This window comes from Poecilia latipinna, unplaced genomic scaffold, assembly GCF_001443285.1.
Source record: "Poecilia latipinna isolate Pla-1442-1.1 unplaced genomic scaffold, P_latipinna-1.0 Scaffold1651, whole genome shotgun sequence".
In the NCBI taxonomy this organism is placed as follows: Eukaryota; Metazoa; Chordata; class Actinopteri; order Cyprinodontiformes; family Poeciliidae; genus Poecilia; species Poecilia latipinna.
In genome coordinates, this window is record NW_015114267.1 from 40024 (window position 1) to 56227 (window position 16204).

Sequence of the window (16204 nt, forward strand, 5' to 3'; positions counted from 1 at the left end):
AAATCAAAACATGGAGATTCACTCGCAGTTTTTACATTTTTTACAGTTGGTTTAAATAACTGAAAAGAAACGAGATAAAATCATTTCACAACAATCAGGTGGTAATTGATTTAATTTTAGTTCTTCCCATTTACAGTTAAAGTGACCCGCGTGTGCAGAAGAAGAGCTTTGACATGACATAGCAGTGTTTATGAAAGCCATAACGGACGGCGCTGTTTATTTATCAGTGGGAGCCAATTGGGCCATAAAGGCCACACATTCGCATCCAAACCTCTTCACAGCAGTCTGAACAGCCCAATTCAGATCTTTTCACCCAAAAAATCAGATCACATGCGCCACTTCCACATGTACAACTGATTCGGACACGATTGTTTTCAAAGTGTCTGCAGTCTGAACGGTCCTTTTAGTCGACTTTTATCTCATCAACGTGAGACATCGTCATGATTTTGTAACAGAAGAAGCCAGATGCGGTAAAACTGGACATAAACGGTGGCTAAAAATGATGAACTCATGAGAGAAGTCTGTCTGTGAAGCGCATCACCTCACAATCCCTCCACTCTTTGCTTTGACTACGCATCTAAACAGACTTCTCTACAGAAGCTGCAGTCAATGCTCCACAAAGAGCCATTTCTGTTTTTATGCTTTCTTTGTGCCATCTTCTTTCATCTTGTTATGATCTTGTGAGGATACTGCTGAATAAACTTTAAAATTGATTCATAAACGGCTCCATCCATAAACAGTGAAGTCTGTATTCCTGTTCTGCATGTGCAGGTCGCACAGAAGTCTGACTGTGGTTGGGTTTAATTAGCAGTATGAAGGAAAAAAAAATATTTCATTAACAAATCAGAACTGAGCTTCAAGACCTGCTGTGCACTCAAAAAACTCAAAATCTTACCAAGTGTTTTTGGTCTAGTTATCTTGGTCTAGTTGCGTTGGCAAAAACAAACATTTTGTTTTGGCCTGACGTGAATAGTTTTATTCCAGGTGTTAAGGTGCAGTTAGTGAGCGTGGGGCACAGTACTGCTCACAGCAGACCTAGCTCTGCATCCATGCTACGTATCGCAGTGAAAACAAAAGTGATGCAACTTTCCACCGGTATCTTCAGGCTTTCTTTTTAGTCTTAAGCCATTTGTCCGTTATTATTTTAAACACGGTGCGTCACACTTTGAGCTAAAGTCACAGATAATAAGTGGTTGTTTACATGCAGGGCCTAGTGGGCGCCACAGTTTGATAAAAACTGCCATAGAGGTATTTTACCATGAAACATCCACTTCAAAGTCTGCTGATTTCTGATGAGCGATGCTGCAATTGCTTTTGTTTCTTTAGTACTTTGTCTGATTGTCTTGTTTTTCACTCAAACAAAAAACTCTTCAGAAAATTGCCAATTTTCTAAGCAGCAGAACAGGAAGAATGTTTTAAAGTGAAGACCCTGAATTACTGTAAACAAATGGTTGATTCTGTGATGATGGAGCCACAGACGGCCGAGCTGCAGCGTCCTTGACCTGCCACAAAACGCTTGAAATGCAAAACAAAGAATGGAGGGTCCTTCACCGCATCACAATCACATCGCTTAAGATATTTAAGAGCCGCTTGAAGTTAAAAAGGGTTTTCAGGTCTTTGTGAAAGTTTCCATGGACACTCAACACTTCTGAGCAATAAAAGGCTGTTTTTACATGCCGACAATAGGCAGGAATTGGCTGTCTATACAAACAAGGCTTCAAGTTTAATTTTTTCAAGAACATTTGGTGTTTTAGTTCCTTCATAACTTCTCAAAGGACTCGAATCAACAAACCAGACGTAGCATAACCCTCAAAAAAGTAGTTTTTAACCCAATACCTCTCCTTAAATACTGACTCTGGCCCAGTTACAAAGTTTGTTTCTGAAGGAATCGTCTGATTTGTTTGCAGTTTGGTTCACAGGGAGACCAGTGAAGTTTTTTTATGAACTGTATAAGAAGCACCAGGAGGCAGAACTTTACGGCACCATGAGCTGATCAGGGCGCCGCCGGCAGCCAGAACAGGTGGTGGAGATCATAAGACGGAGACGACGCCTTGGAGACGAAATAAACAGCAACTGCTGAGTATTTGCTCCATGATGCTGGTGAGCAGTTTGATGTGCAACCTTTAGCGTTTGTTGTTTCAGTTTCACTTTAATCGAACTGAAGTGTTTAACCGCGGTTCTGTCACACTTTCATGAGAAGCTGGTCAACACTGAAGAGCGTTTTGATCTAAAGGAATGAAAATTAATTTAATCCAAAGCAGTAGTAGATGTCTGAGTGGAAACTTTTAGGGTTAATATTAACATATTGTATAGCATTTCTTAAATGATCTTGTTAAATTAAAACAATAATAATTTCCCTCTTATGTCTAAAGCTGCAGAAAAATCTAAAATTAGCTTCAGCAACTTTAGTTTTACTCACAGCAAGGCTTGGCAACCAGAGCACAATCCATCAGCGGGTTTTCTTTGACCATAAATGTTTTTTTTTTTTTTTTAATCTTTAAAAAAAAAGTTTAAAATTCTGATATTTTTTTCTCAGAATTTTACTTTAATCTTCTGAGATCAAAAGTCAAAATTTTGAGATTGAAATCAGAATTATTTCATTTTTTCTTTGATGGCCCTAATTTTCTTCCATACGAATTGAACAGTGTATTTTTAATTTCCACCCCCACTTTTAATTTATTAAACACCAGAACATTCAGTTTGATTGTAAGTTGTCCCAGATTCTTTAAGTTGCGCTTTAAAACTAATAGTGAAATTAAAACAAATTGAAATGAGCTAAACGACATGGAGGATTAAAATTAAGGTGCATTTACTATGTGTACACAGTCAAACTGCATTGAAAAAACACATAGAAGATTAAAAAAAACCTTTGGTCAAACACTCAGGAACCCAGATTACATAAGAAGTATGAAAAAAATAACAAATCAGCACAGTATCCCAGTAATTCTCTGAGGGCTGAATAAATCAGTAAAATCACAGTAAAGAGCCTGATGTGACACATCGAGTCCTAAAGTTCTCTAGGAAACTCGAAGTAAAACATGAAATACGGAGTTAAAGTAAACAACCAAAAACAAACTGAGAAATATTAAAACATCGAGAATCAATGACTATGATGCAAAAGTTCATTATTTAGAAATGTTAGAATAACTATAAAAAGATTTTAAAAAATGGAAAATCTTTCCTTTTTCTGATAAAATGCTGGATGTTCCTGAAAACTGCTCTAAGATCAGAGTTCCTGTGGGACATCCAGTTCTAAACTGGTTCAACTGGTTTCTGTGATGGAAGCTGAAGTTTCTCTGCAGTTTCCAGTAAAGCATCTTTTTATCTGTGGAGCTTTGAGGAACATTTTCCTGTCAACAGAAGAAGAAGCAGCAGAGAAAAGAGGTTTGAAGTGTCTTTATGATTCAAAGCTGAACTGAAAATGATTCCCATGTTTCCATCTCAGACCATTTCTGGTTCCAGGATGAAAATGAATCAGAGAGAAAAAAGATCAACTTTCCAGTTGAATCCAGTTCAGATCAAAACTCCATGAAGCCTCTAAATGGAGCCCAGTTTGAATCGGATCTTTATTGATCCAAAGAGACAAACAATATCAGACACTAAATGACAGACATGAGAAAATAAACAGGAGGAAAATCTTGGAGGTCAGAGGTCATCACCGTGATCCAGTCAGAGTCTCTTTAGACTCGAACTGCTGCAGCTTCAACCTCTGAGGATCAGCAGGACACAGAGACCGTTCTCTACAGAGATCAGAACGTCCACCTGCAGAGAGAAGAAGGATGGAGAGATCAGATCAGTGAGTGTTTCCAGCCTCTCCAGCAGCAGTCAGGAGAGGCTTCCATCCAGTAGATGGTTTCCAGGCTGCAGTCAGACTGATCTCAGAGCTGTGACCAAGATGAACCTGATCAGTTGTTTCCTATTTAACTGAGAGAACAAGCAGATCTGAGACCAGATCTGCTGCTGCCACAGTTTGATGAATGAGGACCACTGTCTCTAGACATGTTGGACGGCTGGACGTTGGAGTCCAGCTGGACTTCCTGGAGACATGGACACAGCAACAACACTCATCTTCACACCAACACAAACACAGAAACACAGCAAGCTGCTGCTTCTCTGATTGGCTGATTGCTGTCTCTGTGTCCAATCAGGAAGCCTGAACCATTCTCCTCCCACTAAGAAGCTGCAGCTTTACTGGGAACACTGGAGCTTTGCTTTGATGCTAACTGGGTTTAGTTCAATATGCTGACAGCAGCTGGACTCACTACAATCATTTACTTACCAGAAAGTCTCTACAAGATCCTTCAGCTGCTGAACATCTGAATCCTTCAGCTTGTTGTTTCCATCCAGGTTCAGTTCTGTCAGATGGAGGCTGTTGGACTTCAGAGCTGAGGCCAGAAAATCACAGCTGATCTTTGACAAACTGCAGAACCTCAACCTGAATAAAGAATAAAAGATGAGCTGAAGCCAACAGGATGCAGGTGAACCAGTCCAACAGAACCAGTTAAAGATTCTCATGAATATTAAAGCCAACAAGCTGCTGCTTCAATAAAGACCTGCTGACTTCAGAACCAGAACCTGGTACTGGGTCATGTTGTGTTGGAGGATTTTAGTCAGTAAAATCATTCCAGGTTCTGATCAAAGTGTTGAAGCATCAATCATTGATTATTGATTTGTTCCTGTCAGATTCCAGGAATTCACTTTTCTAGACTGGGTTGAATGACCTTTGACCTGCTTCACATGAGGGGGATTTCTACACACTGGCGGTCCGAATGCTGTCCTGTTCTGACCTGAGATCAGAGGGTCCAACTCAGTTGCATAGAGGGACTAAATTAAACTCTGGATCCAAGTCCAGGAACAAACTCAGAAAATATTTATTAGATCAGAAGATATTAATTTTGATTTATGATCAATTATATCTATGTTCACATATTTTATATAACAATAATAATTACATACAACAATCTATCCAGTCTGCAGCCTTCAGTCCGTAGAAAACCACAGAGCTTCTTCACTCCAGAATCTCCCAGGCTGCTGTAGCTCAGGTGCAGTCCTGTCAGATGGGTCGGTTTGGACTTCAGAGCTGAGAACAGAGGAGTCCAGCTGGTCTCTGACAACCTGCAGTAATTCAATCTGAATAAAGAATAAAAGATGTGAGCTGAAGCCAACAGGATGCAGTAAAAACTGAAATATGAACAAATAAATAATAAAAATGTAGAAAATTAATTTCCCTGAACGCAAAATAAACATGATGAACTGATTCTAACATCTGATCCAGTCAAACTGGTTTAAAGAGTCCATGTTACGGCCCCTGACCTCTTGAGGCTGTGCAGGCTCCCTTTTGTTATGCAGGTTCTAGCTAGCTTTTTTTGCTAGCTAATGCACAAGCAAAAAAACATCTAGCTGACTCCCAGAGAAGGATGAAGCATCATTATGATAAAACATCCATCAAAAAAGTTTTTCAAGTAGGAAATCAGGTTGTTGCATTTCTACCTATTCCTGGTTCGGTTTTATCCGCCAGGTTTGATGGGCCTTATGAAGTTCTGGAGAGAATAGGGGAGCATGATTACATCATTGGTACCCCAAATCGGCGGCAAGACTCGCGTCTGCCATGTGAACATGCTTAAGTTGTACCACTCCCGATCTGCTCCAGAACCTAATAGGGTGTGCGCCCCAATTGTAGTTGCAACTTCAATAGAAGTAGATGAGTCAGACAATGTTGATAGTTTAAGGGTGAATTATCCCATCTGTTCAAGTCCTTGCCTCCCGAACTCAGAAATACTAAAATCTCTGGCGAGCCAGCTTGACCACTTATCCCCTGAACAGCAAAAAGAGATAATGGACCTAATCAGTGAGTACACATGCTTGTTCAATGATGTACCAACACGTACAACAGTGCTAGAACATGACATAGATGTTCAAAGTGCAAAGCCAATCAAACAGCATCCTTACTGTGCTAATCCCACAAAACGTTCTCTAATGAGACAGGAAACTGAGTACCTACTTGAGCATGGTCTAGCCAAACCTAGTCAAAGTCCCTGGAGCTCACCCTCTTTCTTAGAGACCAAGTCAGATGGTTCACCACGTTTTATCACAGACTTTCGCAAGGTAAACTCTGTCACTGTACCTGATGCCTATCCTCTCCCTAGGATTGAGGACTGTGTAGATAATATTGGAGCTGCAAAATATGTTACAAAATTGGATCTTCTCAAGGATTATTGGGAAGTCCCCTTGACTGAAAGGGCTTCCAACATTTCAGCTTTTGTGACCCCAGATAACTTTTTGCAGTACACGGTTATGGCATTTGGTATGTGTAATGCTCCTGCTACTTTTCAGAGGCTGATAAACATAGTACTGCGTGGCATCTCCAACTGCAGTGCTTATTTAGACGATCTGGTGGTGTATACTGAAACCTGGCAGGAACATTTGCAAACACTATATCGAGTATTTCATAGTTTGGCCCAAGCTTCCTTGACCCTTAATCTGGCAAAGTGTGAATTTGGCAAGGCCACTGTAACATATTTAGGAAGAGAGAGGTAGGCCGAGGGCAAGTCCATCCCCTCAATGCCAAAACACGACGTGAGCTGCGTAGATTTCTGGGCATGGTTGGCTATTATCGGAACTTTTGCAGAAACTTCTCTTCAGTAGTTCAACCGTTAACCAATCTACTTAGCCCAAAGACTGACTTTGTTTGGTCAGATGAATGCCAAGATGCTTTTGAGAGGGCCAAATCTCTTCTTTGCCACACCCCAGTACTTGCTGCACCTGATCTGACCCGACCTTTCAAACTGGAGGTGGATGCCAGCGCTGTCGGGGCTGGTGCGGTGCTAATACAGGAAGATTTGCAGGGTTTAGACCATCCTGTTTGCTACTTCTCCTGAAAGTTTAACAAGCATCAACTAAATTATTCCACCATTGAAAAAGAAACCCTGGCTTTGTTGTTGGCTCTTCAGCACTTCCATGTTTACCTTGGGTCCAGTAGTTTGCCGATTGATGTATTTACTGATCATAATCCATTAGTATTTCTGTCACGCATGTACAACCACAATCGGCGCCTTATGCGGTGGGCATTATTGCTACAAGAATACAAACTCAACATCCGACACAAGAAAGGAACAGAAAATGTTCTTGCAGATGGCCTTTCCAGGTTGTGAGTATGCTTCTTTTGTTGTTTTTTTTTCTTGCACTAAGTATTTAAAAAACATGGTTTTGTAATTTAAGGGGGGGAGTGTTATGGCCCCTGGCCTCTTGAGGCTGTGCAGGCTCCCTTTTGTTATGCAGGTTCAGCTGTGAGAGCCCACCTTCCTGATTGGCTTCCTGGAGGCTGTAGGAAAGCAGCTACACCATTGGACCAGCAGAGGATTGCCAAGCCAATCAGACATTGATGAGGCCCACCTGCACCCTATAAAAGGCTCCTGAATCCATTCCTCTAGGGGGGCAGCTATTTTGAAGAGGTTTTGTGAAGCTGCCTCCTCTTGTTTTGGTAGTTGCAACCGTTTTAGGCAGGTTTTAAGCTAGCTTGGTCTTTGCTTGTTCCTGTTTGTCCAGTTTAGCTACTTTGACTTTGCTCCAGTTTGGGAGGCTGTGTGCTCCCCGCAGCCTCCCCTTTGTGTGTGTGTTTTTCTTTGCGTTGTTTTCCTTTTGTGGTTTATTTTGAGTTTACTTTGAACTGACTTGTTTGGACTTTTGTAACTTTAATTTGCACCTGACATTCTTGAGTTTGTTAATCCCTTTTGTTTTGCATTAATTGGGTTAAATTGTATTGTTTTGTGAAACTTTATTTTGTAATCATTTTTACTTTACACTGTCGCTCTGGACACATTTTATGTTGCAGCCCATGGACCCCTAGACCTTGGGGGCGTAACAGTCCAAACCAGCAGAACCAGAACATTTGATCAAAAAGGAACTCAAAGTTTTTCTAAAAGTTTCTCAGGATCTTAAACTCAGTTGGATGTTTTTTTTTCTCTCCATGTTTCCTTACAGGCTCTGTATCAGCTGACTGCTCTGTACCATCATTTATCATCAGATATTTTATGTCTCCAGTTTTTGTTCATTAATCTATTGATGTTTTTCTTGCTCGTTGTATTTTAACTGCAGCTCATTGCTAAGTATGACGGATGTAAACGTTTTATTTCAATCTGTCTTATTCAGTGCTTTACAATATCCATTACAGCTCATATTCTGAAAGTTGATCATTTTCTCATTTTTGTGGTAATTTCAGTTACTGAACTCTCTAAACTGGAAAATATTGAGCCTTTTCTGTGTGAAATTGATGTGGGTCATTTAGTTCAAGCTCTGAATCCTTCATCAGAGACGCTGCAGAAATGGGAACATCATCATAAAGGAACAACGTGATTGTGAAGATGAGCCATTTTTAAATCTATTTTCCAGGTGAACCACATGAGAATGATTTCAGTGAACTCCTGAAGCTTGTTGCATACAAAGCTTTACAAAGGTAAGATCTCATTTCCTGTCTTACAAAATAAGAGCTGAATCAAGATGTTTGAACAAAATGACTTTAACACCATAACCTTCACAAAGTATTTACTGCAGGACTGTTAATTAATGATCTTTATATTATTTCTGTCTCCTTAATGTCCAGGAACTCAGCCAGAAGACTGGGGTCATCTTGATAGTCTGACTATCAGAACAAACTCAGATTTCCTCTGGAAGCTGCTCTCAGTGGTTTGGAGGACGACTGACTTGTAATTTGCTCCATCAGTGGAATTGACACTAAAATGGAAACTCATCACCTGCTTCCATGTTGTTTTGCTTCCTGCCAACATAAAACTCCTGCATGAGCTGCAGCTCCATATGAGCAGGCAGTCGAGTCCCCAGAAAGCTTCCCTGTTTCTAGGAACCATTTCATCCATCTGACAGAGATGGACTTTCTCTGTCCATCTCTGGACATGTGCAGGACAGGTTCTACACATGCTCAGACTCCTCGCTCCGCGTGGGCCCTCGGCGAGTCGAGCGGCAGTCGGTTGCTTTTGTCGAACCCCCAGTCTCTGAGCTTGTCCTCCACAAAACCAAAACCCCGCTGAACCCCACTCGTGATAGGGATTGGGGATTGCAATTGTTTCCCATCAACGAGGAATTCCCAGTAAGCGCGGGTCCGGTCCCCTGCGTGTGTGTGCGGGCCTGGAGCTGGAGCTGACAGCTGTCAGACACACCTGTCAGAATAAAATCTCAAAATGTTTTTGAGATTTTATTCTGACATTTAAGCTGGTTGTTTTAAAATAAAATATATTAGAATAAAATTATTAATTAAACTGAGGATAAGAGTATCAATAAATGATTTTATTGGATAAGCAGAGAAAACAAACCTCAGATTCTTCACTTTACTGACTGAACTCTCCAGGATCTCGAGCAGATTCTTCATATCAGAGTCTCTACCTCCACCTATGTTGATCTCACTTATTTCCAGTTCAGTCAGATCTGGGTTGGACTTCAGAGCTGAGGCCACAACTTTACATTCAGCTTTTTGGATCAAACAGCCACCAAGTCTGTGATGAGAGAAGAAATAAATTCAGTTCTAATGAAATCAATCTGGATCATATACAGACTAAAATATGATAACAGCGATATCATCTGATCAACATCTGATCTTCAGTTTACTGAGTTTGACCCGACAGAGAGTCTGTGCAGTTCCTGACTAAAGTCCAGGTTCTGGTTCTGGTTCTGGTCCAGGCTTCATGTCCTCAGACCTTCAGCTCAGTCAGATGTTGAAGATCTTCTATCATCTGTGAAGGAAAGTTCAGTTTCTCTGCAGCATCAGAGCCTCAAAGGAGCTGCAGCAGCTGATGAAGAGGCTGACTGAGCTGAATGAAGGAAACTACTGGAGATGATGGAGAGGAGGAGGAACTGCTCACAGCTCTGACTCACACTGACTTGGACTAGACCGTTTGGCTCCTTGAGATCTTCCACCAAGCAGGAAGTGAGTTATAAATGAAGTGAGCAGAGCAGGAAGTCCAGCCTGCTGTGGACCTCTGGCATCTCTGGGTTTGTTTAGCCCATATCTGCTGCTGCAGCATCTAGAATCCTCCTCATCATTAATAATAGTAGTATATTCTATAGAAACATGGCTCCCAGCAGCAGATTATTAAATGCTGCCACAGAGGAAACTGGGAGCAGACCAGACACATGATGCTCCCAGTTGTGTCTCCGTTCATCTGCTGGATTTGATGCTTTAACAAAGTAGAAAGTGGACAGTCGTCAACCTGCTTCAGCTAAAAGCTGCAGATTGTTCTGGTCGTCCTGCAGAGCAGCAGCTGAACCGGTTCTGCTTCTCCTTCAGGTCTAGACCGTTCTCTGTTGATCTGAGAGGAACTGAGACAAACTTGTTGGAAGAGGGACACATGTCTCTGCAGTGGTCTGTCCATCGTCTCAGAGGAACAAAGGTTTGGATGTCAGAAGAAATTGTTGCTAAACTCCTAAAGAGCTGAAGAGCAAAACCCCTGGAGGAGACGGAGCGTTTGGGTCCAGCAGCATCTTCATGGTGAAGCAGTGAAAGTTCTCCAGGAACTAAAGAGGCTGGGATGTCTAACAGGTCTTCATGGAGGACAGCTAATGGCTTCAACAAAGGCTGCAGATGAAGAGTTGATGAGGAAAATGGTTCCAGCTCTGGAAGCAGAGTTCTCAGAGCTTTGGGAGGATCTGACAGAAACTAGGACTTTTTCTGGAACCAGACAACAATCACCACATTTTGGTCTCATTTACAGAGGGAGTAGGAAAAGTTGGTTCACAGTTTCTAATTAGTTTCCCTGGTTACCACAGCAATGCAGGAATTTATTTTAAAGTTTCCATCAAACCTAAACAATGATTTTATAAAAACAGCCAAAGATCCTAAAAGGTGAATTATGGAGCAGCGGCACAATGAGTGAAGAGGAGTTTAAAGTTAAAATGTGTCTCTGGCTGATTGGATCTTTCAGAGAAAATAGATTTTCTACAGTTCTCAAGGTTTTCTATTTATTTCAATATAAAAACTGATGAAAAGTTTCCATGTTGGAAATGTATAAAATACCAAAAGCTCCAGCTGTCCTTGATGAGCTGAATGTTTAGATGTTTGAACGGCTGAAATAGTCCAAAAGGATGAAGGAAGTAGTTAAAGGCCAAAAACATCCAGAATCAACTTGAAGAAAGAAGAAGAAACAGGAGGACAATAGTGCTGAATCAGCATTCACACAATGAAAACATCTGGACTCACCGAGCCTTTCTGCAGTTCCTCACAGCTGGAACCAGTCTCAGTCGTCCACCTGCTGATGTGTTGTACTTCTCCAGGTCCAACTCATCCAGAACCTCTGACATCTGCAGCATGAAGGCCAGAGCTGAACAGTCAGTCACTGAGAGTTTCTTCCCTGAATCCAGCAGCCGTTGGATCTCCTGATAAAATGAGACGTCGTTCATCTCCACCAGACAGTAGAAGATGTTGATGCTTCTGTCAGGAGAGATTCTATCAGTGTTCATCTCCTTCAGGTTGGTGATGATTCTCTGGATGGTTTCTGGACGGTTCTCTGTCTGACCCAGCAGATCTTCTAAGAGTCTCTGGTTGGACTCCACAGTGAGACCATGAAGGAAGCGGACAAACAGGTCCAGGTGGCCATTTTTACTGCTGAGGGATTTCTCCATGACTTTCTTCATGAACTCATCTAGAGATGTTTCAATGTATGTTTTTCCCAGGAACGTCTTGATCATCTCTGACTTCCTGCTGGTGAAACAGTGAAACATGTAAACTGCAGCCAGAAACTCCTGGATGCTCAGGTGAACAAAGCAGTAGACTGGTTTCTGAAAGATCAGATTCTCTCTTTTGAAGATCTCTGTACAAACTCCTGAGTACACTGAGGCCTCTGTGACATCCAGACCACACTTCTCCAGGTCTTCTTGGTAGAACATGATGTTTCCTTTCTCCAGATGTTCAAATGCCAGTTTCCCCAGCTTCAGAAGAACTTCCCTGTCAGCCTCCATCAGATCCTGTGGACTTGTCTCATGTCCTCCATGGTACTTGTTCTTCTTCCTCTTTGTCTGGACCAGCAGGAAGTGTGAGTACATGTCAGTCATGGTCTTGGGCAGCTCTCCTCTCTGTTCTGAGGTCAACATGTTCTCCAGAACCGTAGCAGTGATCCAGCAGAAGACTGGGATTCCACACATGATGTGGAGGCTCCTGGAGATCTTGATGTGGGAGATGATTCTGCTGGACAGCTCTTCATCACTGAACCTCTTCCTGAAGTACTCCTCCTTCTGGGCGTCGGTGAAACCTCGTACTTCTGTTACCCTGGTAACACATGAAGGAGGGATCTGATTGGCCGCTGCAGGTCTGGTAGTTATCCAGATGAGAGCCGAGGGAAGCAGCTTTCCCTTGATGAGGTTTGTCAGCAGAACATTGACTGATGACGTCTGTGTGACATCAGAAACCAGCCGACTGCTGTTGAAGTCCAGTGAAAGTCTGTTTTCATCCAGGCCATCAAAGATGAAGAGAAGTTTGCATTTAGCCAGCTGCTCTGCTGGGAGCTTCTGGAGTGTTGGATGGAAAACATGGAGCAGCGAGAGAAGACTGTGCTGCTGATCTCTGATCAGGTTCAGCTCCCTGAACGACAGCAGAACCACCACACTGACATCCTGGTTCTCCAAGCCCTCGGCCCAGTCCAGAGTGAACTTCTGCACTGAGAAGGTTTTTCCAACACCAGCGACGCCGTTGGTCAGAACCACTCTAATGGCTCCATGTTGGTCAGGGAAGGATTTAAAGATGTCCTGGCACCTGATTGGAGAGTCATGGAGGTTCTGGATCTTGGAAACTCTATCCAGCTGCTTCACCTCATGCTGGGTGTTAACATCTTCACTCTGTCCCTCTGTGATGAAGAGATCAGTGTAGATCCTGTTAAAGAGGGTTCTACTTCCTGTTTTATCACTTCCTGTTTCACTTCCTTCAGTCACACGTTCACATCTCCTCCTCAGACTGATCTTATGTTCCTCTAGGACCTCCTGCAGACCAACATCTGCTGAAACACAGAAGTAGTAAAAACATTTTGCTTTATTGATAAAGTTGGAACAAAACTATCTGGAACTTTGGAGGTGTTATCATTGTACGGTTTCTGACTTCACAGGATGTGATGCTAAACAATCAGATCTATCTTTAGAAACAAAATGTTATTCTGTTATCAGACAGAAACACAGACATTAAATTCAGCCCTTTAGACATCTTCCAGATTAGATGCTGCAATCTGAAACCAACTTCCGCTTCATTTGGGTTTTTCAGCTCTAATTTTAAAGCAGAACCTTACAGGCCTGGTGTAATGACCAATAAAAATAGAACAAGAGTCTTTTTCAGCAAAGTCACATAAACCATATGGGCAACTGGGCAATTTGCTAACCCATAATTTGTTACCACTTCTCTCTTATTTCTTGTTTTATTATACCCTCTATTTATGCTATGTTAAACTTAACATTAATATCAACCAATACTTGATTGGTGCTCTCCTACATTTTAAACCCAAATAAAACAACATGACATTGCTGACTCTTGATGATTTTTTAAATGTTTTTTTTCTTAACTTTATCTGTTTATAGTCTGTTTATCACTTGTCATATAATTTTTATGGCCATTTTCTGAACCGGCTCAAATTAAATGAGGACTATGTTAGCCAGAGTTACCAACACATACGTTCCATTTACACCAACTGGAAAAACTCAGATTTAGTTGAAATAATTGATTACAAAGAGACTTTTAAAACCTCGAATTTCCAAATCTCAACTAAAGACATGATCTGGTTCGTCAGAAGCAATGGGAGGAAACTCTGTGATGTTCAGTCTCACCTGGAGCACAGCTGCTTCTATTCCTCCATCCAGGAAGATCTTCCCTCCATTTATCCATCCATTGTCTAAATATGCTTTTCTTTGCAGGGTCATAGAGGGACTGATGCCGATGTTCAGCAGTAATTGGGCGAGAGCTGGGGTTCACCCTGGACAAGTAAAGACATTTCTTCATCAGTGAAATAATTCACTAACAACAGGCTGAAGCTGTCCTACTGAAGATGAAGATGTTCATGAAGATCCACCACAAACTAAGGACCAGAAACTGGGTCAGAACAGAACCTCGGAACATTGATGATCTCTGGTTTTAAGTTCTTCATTGTATTATATCTGGTATCATGACTGATCTTCCTTTTGTTGTTTTGTCCATCTGAAATCTGTTCTGGGACAGAAATCATTATTCTGTCTGAGCCAGAGTAGAAAACTGATCCATCAGAGGCTGAAAGAAACCAGAAACTGACTCTAATCTGGATTCCAGTGGAGAAAGTTGGATCTTTCTTTAATGGTGGAACACCAGTAAACACGGCTCAGACCCAGTTAGCATTGATTTGAGCTCTTTATAAAGAGCTTTATACTGAAGCAGAGCATTATGTGGACATGCTAGCAGAGCTAACAAGTTATATAAAGTTCACGTCTTTTACGACTAAATCTGACTTCATGATGATCCTTTGGACTTTGGTTCTGTTCACTTTGTAGTTTTTATTGTTTGCAGTTGTAGTCTTTGTTACAGTCCATCTTTATTGAGCCCAGTTCCTGTTTTATTCAGGTGGTCTGGTTCCCTTTATGGACTTGGTTCTGATTTCCATCTGGTTCTGCTCGTCTCACCTCTTTCTGGGTTTCTTTGTCACCAAAGACATTAAAATCAGGTTCTGTTCAGCCTGTCTGGTTCATCTGAGTTATGCTAATCTGGTCTGATTGGTTCAAGGTGTTGAAAATCAAATCGATTATTAAAATAACCAATCTCTAAGGTCTAATATTATTAATCTTCACATTTTTACATTTTAAATATCTGGATTCACTGATGAATTTACAGAAGAGATCAGAATTTAGAACCGGTACCAAGGACCACAAAGTTGACCCAAATGTCTGAATCAATATAAATAAATGTTTTTTCAGCTGTTACACTGAGGATTAACAGTTAATAAACATTAATATGAATACATTTTTGGCACTAATGGCTGATATTTAACAGTAATTTAACAGGTATGAAGATTGAGAGAGGAGAGGAAGATATGAAGCAAATGGTCTGACAAGGGAATCAAACCCTCAACCTTCACATCAAGGATTAACCCGACCAGAACTTTACACTCTAAAACATTTTATTCTGCATAAAACAACAAGAGTCACTAAATAAACTAGAGGCACAGAGAGACTGAAGGGATTTCACTTCAATAATTATCTATATTTACTGCAGTCCAAGCAGTTCATGATAGCCACAGTGTGTTTAGTGATTTTGTAATAACCAATAATTTTCTGATATATTGATTAGCTCTGATTAATCTAAAGTAGCTCTTTGTTTCTGAGTTTCTTGGTAAATCAGTTTTCTTTGTTAGTTCCAGTTTATGATGGATGTGGATCAAAGTGACGTTTATTTAGTGAATTCAGCCTCACAGTCAATCTGGAACATAATTGTGTTTTTAGGATTTAATATTTGAGCCTTTTGGGAGATTATTTCACTTGTTATGACCAAGATATCAGAGTTTTATCAGACTTTAGTCTCCAGTCTGACCTTTGACCTTCTGTCTGCAGCTGGTTAATATCAGTGAAATGAGCGCTTTGATTGGCTGAATGTGATGATGGAACAGGAAGTGCTTGTGCTTCTATAAATGTCCCACCATGACTGTTATTGTTCCCACTCCCACAGACACCAGACCTCTGTGGAACCTGGAAGCTGCTGCAGCTTCAGAAACACAAAGAAACACGTCTTTCTGCATCAGTTTCTAATCAGAAATCAAAGTTAAGCTCTGGTTGGTCTCTGCAGAGTCACATCCACCAGTTAGAAACTGGTTTCTTACTCTGGTTCTGATGGTCCAGGTTCAGTATTGAAGTCTGGAGTATCATCTTTGGACTGGTCACTCCTCATAGATGGACTGATGGATCCTGGAGATTCTGTTCTGTCCTCCTTTAGATCCAAATCTTCCATTTTCTGGACTTATGGAGAGAGAAACCAGAACCAGTCAGTCCAGTGATCCAGTTCCAGTAACTGTCCTGTAAAGCAGAAAGCTGGTTTCCATCATGAGTTCAGAGGATCAGAGGAGCCCGATTCCAGCTTAAAGGTAGATGGCTTTGTCTGACGGCTTTGTTTGACATCAAACATCTTGGTCTTTCAAACAAAAACAAGAAGCTTCTGACAAAACCAATAAAACATGACCCAGCAGAAAACACCAAGTACTGGACTGGT

The 16204-nt window shown here is 41.3% G+C and overlaps 1 protein-coding gene and 1 long non-coding RNA gene across 3 annotated transcripts in view; one reads left to right on the forward strand and one right to left on the reverse strand.

The window, feature by feature from the left end:
- The window catches only part of LOC106964288 (uncharacterized), a 12347-nt gene extending 7979 nt beyond the window's left edge, over positions 1-4368 (forward strand). The window contains exons 2-3 of the long non-coding RNA XR_001428372.1: positions 1327-1332; positions 4283-4368. This is a non-coding gene — a long non-coding RNA (uncharacterized LOC106964288). The remainder of the gene's footprint in view (positions 1-1326; positions 1333-4282) is intronic.
- A 5251-nt stretch (positions 4369-9619) lies between these two features.
- On the reverse strand, positions 9620-15961 carry LOC106964287 (protein NLRC3-like). 2 transcript variants are annotated; one of them, XM_015059699.1, is made up of 4 exons: positions 15819-15961; positions 13807-13952; positions 11204-12992; positions 9620-9906 (listed from the first exon to the last, which is right to left on the reverse strand). In XM_015059699.1, the coding sequence occupies exons 1-4, from the start codon at positions 15944-15946 to the stop codon at positions 9894-9896; spliced, it is 2076 nt and encodes a 691-aa protein (XP_014915185.1). In that variant the 5' UTR covers positions 15947-15961; the 3' UTR covers positions 9620-9893. The 2 variants fall into 2 exon arrangements, with proteins under 2 accessions (XP_014915185.1, XP_014915184.1); XM_015059698.1 differs by having other exon boundaries at positions 9620-10184.
- Between the last annotated feature and the right edge of the window lie 243 nt (positions 15962-16204).